This window comes from Palaemon carinicauda, chromosome 28 (genome assembly GCF_036898095.1).
Source record: "Palaemon carinicauda isolate YSFRI2023 chromosome 28, ASM3689809v2, whole genome shotgun sequence".
Taxonomy (NCBI): domain Eukaryota; kingdom Metazoa; phylum Arthropoda; class Malacostraca; order Decapoda; family Palaemonidae; genus Palaemon; species Palaemon carinicauda.
The window spans coordinates 97,426,379-97,433,844 of NC_090752.1; the positions used below are offsets into that span (position 1 = coordinate 97,426,379).

Sequence of the window (7,466 nt, forward strand, 5' to 3'; positions counted from 1 at the left end):
TTGACAGCTTTTGGCACCATGGCATGGTGCTGGGGAGAAGAGGATTCACATAGAGAAGCAGAAAAATTCTTGGATTTGATGGATCAGGAGGAAATGGAGAGACTGCAACCAGGAGTCTACGATAGGGCAAAATATGTTGCCGGAAAAGCTAAGGAACACGCACAATTGGAGGACGCATCACAAAAGGATCTAAGTGAGGAGCTGGATGGTGCAGAAGAGGGAATTCAGTTGTTTGATGATTTCTTGGCTAGAATACACCAAGAAACGGACACGGCCAATGACTTACAACGCATCTGTGAAGAGGTGCGTGGCGCAGAGGCAGAAGAAATTGAGTTATCTAAGGACAACATAGCCATATCAGCTTTAAATGCAGATTTAGATGGAGCCAATAAGAAAATTAAGGGTCTTATGGTAAGACTAGAAAAAGCTGAAACTCAAAACGATGAACTTCGAGAGGAGCTTTCGGTCAAGACATCTGTTCAGGTAGGAGAAATTAAGTAATATAATAACATCGGTAACTTAGCTTTAATTGATGATTTACATAGAGCAAATAAGAATATAGAGTCGCTTTTTGTAAGTCTAGAAAAAGCTGAAGCTCGAAACGATCAAATTCGTGATGAGCTTTTCGCCAAGGCATATATAGAAAAGGAATTACAAAATGCCCATGAGGGAATTCGGATATACTAGAAGAAGCTGGAAAGAGTAACAGAAGATCTCAAGACAGCCAACGAGAAACTTCTGGAAAAGAGCGACTTGGAGGAATACGTCGAAAGTGCTGATAAGGAGATCCGAACACTCTGGGCCGAACTGGACAGTGTTAAGGCTGAAAACAAGAGACTGAAGACCGAAAACGTTGGTCAAAAGGCAGCTTTAGAAAGTGAACTTAATGCTGCAGTCGAGGAGGTCTACAGAATAGGGACTAAATTGGATACTGCCCTGGATGAGAACAACAAATTGAAGGCTGAACTATTAATTAAGAAAGACGTGGTGTGCGATCTGGAAATGGCTGAGGAGGAACTGGAAAAACTGTGGAAAGAAGTTGCTGGTGTTAAAGCAGAGAATAGACGACTGAAGAGAGACCTCTCGGAGGAGAGAGCCTTAAGAAGTACGTTGATGAAGGCCGACGAGAAGAATAAAACTCTGGAAGAAGAAATTAGGAATCTAACTTCCGTGGCAGACGAATTTGCAATTTATAAGGAGAAGTATCAAGCTATGATGGAAAGAAATATGAACCTAGAGATGGAATTAAACCATAAGGGCCCGGCCAGACCAAGCGCGGCTAGCGGGGAGGTTAGCGGCAAGAGGTTCCAGCTGATAATTGAAACCTTAAGTATCTTATGTAGGTGGCCACATAGGAGACGCGGGAAGCCTCAAGCCGCTGCAGTTGCCGCCAGACTATGTTTCATATTTTAAAAAATCGTGGCGGCTTGAGCGTCTTCACCCAAGATTACGCCATTTTTCATCAGTTTCTGAAGGGGTACGCGTTCAATTGTTCGTTTCCAGCCATTACTAATCAACAATTTATTGGGAGGTGTTTCGGAGAGCAAAAATGGATTAAATAAATGGAAGTTATGGCAATCAACTGCAAATGGATGGTAATAAAATAGTGGGTAGGCCTACGTTTTTTTGTGCTTTGCAACCTATTTAATCACCATTTAGTTATATATATATATATATATATATACATATATATATATACATATATGTATATATATATATATATATATATATATAGAGAGAGAGAGAGAGAGAGAGAGAGAGAGAGAGAGAGAGAGAATTTCAAATGTGAAAAGAATCGTATGTACATTTAAACAATATATCTTATGCAAATGCTAGTTAATTCTGGAATGAAAGGGACAATGATTTTTCGTGAACTTTATCATATTTGAAGCAATTATAATAGCTGGTAAAAAAGAGATTGAGGTTGTCTATAGTTCGACGTTTGTTTTTTTTTAGTCTGAATCCAAGAAGGATGTTCCCATCAAAGAATCTAAAGACTTGTGAAATATGCATCATCATCACTATTTCAGCCTTCAAAAGTCCTTTGTTGGATGTAGGCCTTTCCCAGGTTCCTCCACAGATTTCTATTGCAAGCTATTCTGTGAAATATGCCGATATTCATTAAATCTGTCGCCGTACAAACGAGACTGGCAACATTAATTTCAAAATTAACTTATTTTCCCTTCTCCGTTTATTAAAATCGTGAATCCAGACTATTGTGTAATTTATAGTTCAGATTAAAATAACGATTTTCAATCGGAAGTAATTTCCTACTCTAACACCATCGTCATGTTTACGAGGAAGGCTATCAGCTGGGAGTGAGGAGGCAAGAGAGGTGTGGCGGTTCCGGTGTGGCCACCCAACATTTTGTTGCTGGCTTGCCGCCGAGTCATGCCGCTAACCTCGCCGCTCAACGCGCTTGGTCTGGCCGAGCCCTAAGAATTACGCTATTACCCAACTTGTAGACGCTCTCTCTCAAATACACCCCGAGTTGAAGTAATTATATCATATTGAAATTTCTGGTGAGCAGACTGGGGATTAAATATGGGATAGCCAGTTGAATAGATTCGCCCTTCAAGAGACGAGAAGGCAGGGCTGGAAAAAAAACTAAAGAGGAATTATATCCCAACGCAAAACATGAAAAAACTGGGGATTATAATATCGCCACCAAAAAAAACCAAAAAACCAAAAAAATGGTGATTATAACATCGCCACCAAAAAAAAGAAAAAAAAATATATAAATGATTATAATACCGCCACCAAAAAAAAGCAAAAAAATATAAAAAATGGTGATTATAATATCGCCACCAAAAAAAACAAAAAACAAAAAAAATGGTGATTATAATATCGCCACCAAAAAAAAAAAAAAAAAAATGGGGAGTATAGTACACCCACCAAAAAATAAATAGAAAATATAAAAAGATGGTGATTATAATATCGCCACCAAAAAGAAAATAAAAATGGTGATTATAATATTGCCACCCAAAAAATATTTATAGGAAAAAGGGAATAAAATTTTTGTTTAATTTTATTTGGAAAGGAATTTTTTTTTTCTGTTTAGTTTTGTTTGGAAAGGAATAATCTTTTTGTTAAGTTTTGTGCTTCACCCATTCTGGACAGGTTCAGGACATCAGTTTCACTGGAAAGGACACCTGAAACTATTTGGCTTGAAGGACGCTTGTATGGACTGCCCTCCAGCTTAAAGGATGCAAGGCTTAACTATCCAGCTTGAACGATGCTTGGAATAACCTGGAGGACAACAGGATCTGCAGAGGGAAGGAACCTGGCTGATTCTAGTATGCTATGTACGTTGATGGACGAGTACAAGGCGTTTGTCTAGTGTACAAATGGTCGGATATCCAGATCTATTCCTTTGGATACCAACCTTCGGGGTGGTTCTGGGGGGATAATCTAGAAGACTGGCTCTGCAGAGGGATGAAACTGGGATTCTTCTAGTATGCAGACAAGTTCTTGGAGGGTTAAACCAAGACCATCTTTGGCTGAGAAGAGAAGCTGCATCTTTTGGAGGTAGGAATTCATGGTTAGGTGGGCAGCATCAGTCCAAATCTTTAGGAACTCGCAGTTGTGGAGCATCAAATAGCAGGAGCAGAAGATAGTAACCGCTAACAAAAGTTAGCAGCGGTTAGCAGCGGCTAGCAGCAGAAGTTAGCAGCAGTAGCAGAACCAGCAGCAATGGAAAAGAAACAATTATCAGTAGATAGCAGCAGCTGCAGCTGAAGTTAGCAGCAGCAAATGGCAGCCATTATCAGAAGCAGCTAGCAGCAGCTAGGAGCAACAGCAAGCCGCAGATACTAGCAGAAGCAGTTTTGCAGCAGCAACAGTTGCAGTAGCGAGTGGCTGCAGCAGAAGCAAGCAACAGCTGCAGCAGGCTGCAGCAGCAGAAGCATGCAACAGCTGCAGCAGGCTGCAGCAGCAGCAGCTACCAATGGTAGCAGGCTGCAGCAGCTAGCAAAAGCAGCAGCTAGCAAAAGCAAGCAGCAGCAGCAGTCAACAGAAGCAGCAGTAAGCAGCAGCAGCAGCAGCCGCAAGCAAGAGCAGCAGTAGCAGCAGCAAGCAGCAGCACTAGCAACAGCAGCTTGCAGTAGCGAATAGCAGCAGCTAGTAGCAGAAAGCAACAGCATGCAGCAGCTAGCAATAGTTGAGACTGCAGCTAGCAGCAGCAGTAATTAGCAGCTACATTTATTAGTAGCTAAGACAATCAGTTATGAGCGAACAGAGTACATAAATAGCTGGGGGTCATGAGAAACAGCAGGAACAACAGGAGGAGGAGATGCAGCAAAAAAAAAAAATATATATATATATTCTAAAAAAAATATATAAAAAAAAAAAAAAAAAGGTGATTATAATATTGCCACCAAAAAAGAAAAAAAAATGGTGATTATAATATTGCCACCCCCAAAAAAAATAAAATTAAAAAATGGTGATTATAATATCGGCAGAAAAAAAAATAAATATAAAAAATGGTGATTATATATCGCCACAAAAAAAAATAAGAAATATTAAAAATGGTGATTATAATATCGCAAAAAAAAAGGAAGAAAAAATGGTGATTATAATATCGCCACCAAAAAAAAAAATATATAAAACAGGGTGATTATAATATCGCCACCCCCCCCCCCAAAAAAAAATGGTGATTTTAATATCGCTACAAAAAAAAATATATATATAAAAAATGGTGATTATAATATCGCCACCAAAAAAAATATAAAATATAAAAAATGGTGATTATAATATCGCCACAAAAAAAAAAAAAAAAATAAAAAAATATAAAAAATGGTGATTATAATATCGCCACCCAAAAAAAAATAAATAAATAAAAAATATAAAAAATGGTGATTATATCGCCACAAAAAAAAGAAATAAAAAATATGAAAAATGGTGATTATAATATCGCCACCCGAAAAAAAAATAAAAAATATAAAAAATGGTGATTATAATATCGCCACAAAAAAAATTTGAAAATATTAAAAATGGTGATTATAATATCGCCACAAAAAAAAAAAATAAAAAATATTAAAAATGGTGATTATAATAACGCCACCTAAAAAAAAAAAATATAAAAAATGGTGATTATATCGCCACAAAAAAAAAATAAATATAAAAAATGGTGATTATAATATTGCCACAAAAGAAAAAATAAAAATATAGAAATGGTGATTATAATATCGCCACCAAAAAAAAAAAATAAATAAATAAAAAATATAAAGAAATGGTGATTATAATATCGCCACCAAAAAAATCAAGTAGTTGGACTCTGGAAGATGGAGAGAAAAAGGAACTTTGTTTTGAGGAGGAAATATCCTTTGATGTAGAGGTACAAGGCTACATTATAAAATAAAGTACTGCCCTCAGTTGCAAAGATAAAGTAGTTGGACTATGGAAGATGGAGAGAAAAAGGAACTTTGTTTTGAGGAGGAAATATCCTTTGATGTAGAGGTACAAGGCTACACTATAGGATAAAGTACTGGCTCAGTTGCAAGGATCAAGTAGTTGGACTCTGGAAGATGGAGAGAAAAAGGAACTTTGTTTTGAGGAGGAAATATCCTTTGATGTAGAGGTACAAGGCTACACTATAGGATAAAGTACTGGCCCAGTTGCAAGGATCAAGTAGTTGGACTCTGGAAGATGGAGAGAAAAAGGAACTTTGTTTTGAGGAGGAAATATCCTTTTATGTAGAGGTACAAGGCTACACTATAGGATAAAGTACTGGCTCAGTTGCAAGGATCAAGTAGTTGGACTCTGGAAGAGGGAGAGAAAAAGGAACTTTGTTTTGTGGAGGAAATATCCTTTGATGTAGAGGTACAAGGCTACATTATAAAATAAAGTACTGCCTCAGTTGCAAAGATAAAGTAGTTGGACTATGGAAGATGGAGAGAAAAAGGAACTTTGTTTTGAGGAGGAAATATCCTTTGATGTAGAGGTACAAGGCTACATTATAAAATAAAGTACTGCCTCAGTTGCAAAGATAAAGTAGTTGGACTATGGAAGATGGAGAGAAAAAGGAACTTTGTTTTGAGGAGGAAATATCCTTTGATGTAGAGGTACAAGGCTACACTATAGGATAAAGTACTGGCTCAGTTGCAAGGATCAAGTAGTTGGACTCTGGAAGATGGAGAGAAAAAGGAACTTTGTTTTGAGGAGGAAATATCCTTTGATGTAGAGGTACAAGGCTACACTATAGGATAAAGTACTGGCTCAGTTGCAAGGATCAAGTAGTTGGACTCTGGAAGAGGGAGAGAAAAAGGAACTTTGTTTTGAGGAGGAAATATCCTTTGATGTAGAGGTACAAGGCTACATTATAAAATAAAGTACTGCCTCAGTTGCAAAGATAAAGTGGTTGAACTATGGAAGATGGAGAGAAAAAGGAACTTTGTTTTGAGGAGGAAATATCCTTGATGTATAGGTACAAGGCTACACTATAGGATAAAGTACTGCCTCAGTTGCAAGTATCAAGTAGTTGGACTCTGGAAGATGGAGAGAAAAAGGAACTTTGTTTTGAGGAGGAAATATCCTTTGATGTAGAGGTACAAGGCTACACTATAGGATAAAGTACTGGCTGAGTTGCAAGGATCAAGTAGTTGGACTCTGGAAGATGGAGAGAAAAAGGAACTTTGTTTTGAGGAGGAAATATCCTTTGATGTAGAGGTACAAGGCTATATTATAAAATAAAGTACTGCCTCAGTTGCAAAGATAAAGTAGTTGGACTATGGAAGATGGAGAGAAAAAGGAACTTTGTTTTGAGGAAGAAATATCCTTTGATGTAGAGGTACAAGGCTACACTATAGGATAAAGTACTGGCTCAGTTGCAAGGATCAAGTAGTTGGACTATGGAAGATGGAGAGAAAAAGGAACTTTGTTTTGAGGAGGAAATATCCTTTGATGTAGAGGTACAAGGCTACACTATAGGATAAAGTACTGGCTCAGTTGCAAGGATCAAGTAGTTGGACTCTGGAAGATGGAGAGAAAAAGGAACTTTGTTTTGAGGAGGAAATATCCTTTGATGTAGAGGTACAAGGCTACACTATAGGATAAAGTACTGGCTCAGTTGCAAGGATCAAGTAGTTGGACTCTGGAAGATGGAGAGAAAAAGGAACTTTGTTTTGAGGAGGAAATATCCTTTGATGTAGAGGTACAAGGCTACATTATAAAATAAAGTACTGCCTCAGTTGCAAGGATCAAGTAGTTGGACTCTGGAAGATGGAGAGAAAAAGGAACTTTGTTTTGAGGAGGAAATATCCTTTGATGTAGAGGTACAAGGCTACACTATAGGATAAAGTACTGGCTCAGTTGCAAGGATCAAGTAGTTGGACTCTGGAAGATGGAGAGAAAAAGGAACTTTGTTTTGAGGAGGAAATATCCTTTGATGTAGAGGTACAAGGCTACACTATAGGATAAAGTACTGGCTCAGTTGCAAGGATCAAGTAGTTGGACTCTGGAAGATGGAG

General features: G+C 37.8%; 1 protein-coding gene across 1 annotated transcript; it reads left to right on the plus strand.

Annotated features, from left to right (window-relative positions):
* The first annotated feature begins 78 nt into the window (after positions 1-78).
* Positions 79-3,203, plus strand: LOC137621956 (flagellar attachment zone protein 1-like). The gene is made up of 3 exons (XM_068352454.1): positions 79-483; positions 688-1,105; positions 3,121-3,203. Exons 1-3 carry the CDS (start codon positions 79-81, stop codon positions 3,201-3,203), a joined length of 906 nt encoding a protein of 301 aa, XP_068208555.1.
* Positions 3,204-7,466: the final 4,263 nt, after the last annotated feature.

Excerpts from the sequence above, each read along its gene's own strand:
- LOC137621956 (XM_068352454.1), top strand. The coding sequence starts at position 79 with ATGGATCAGGAGGAAATGGAGAGACTGCAACCAGGAGTCTACGATAGG. Across the intron at positions 484-687 it reads CGGTCAAGACATCTGTTCAG|AAGAAGCTGGAAAGAGTAAC; the intron begins GTAGGAGAAATT and ends CGGATATACTAG. Across the intron at positions 1,106-3,120 it reads GGAGGAGAGAGCCTTAAGAA|GTTCAGGACATCAGTTTCAC; the intron begins GTACGTTGATGA and ends CATTCTGGACAG.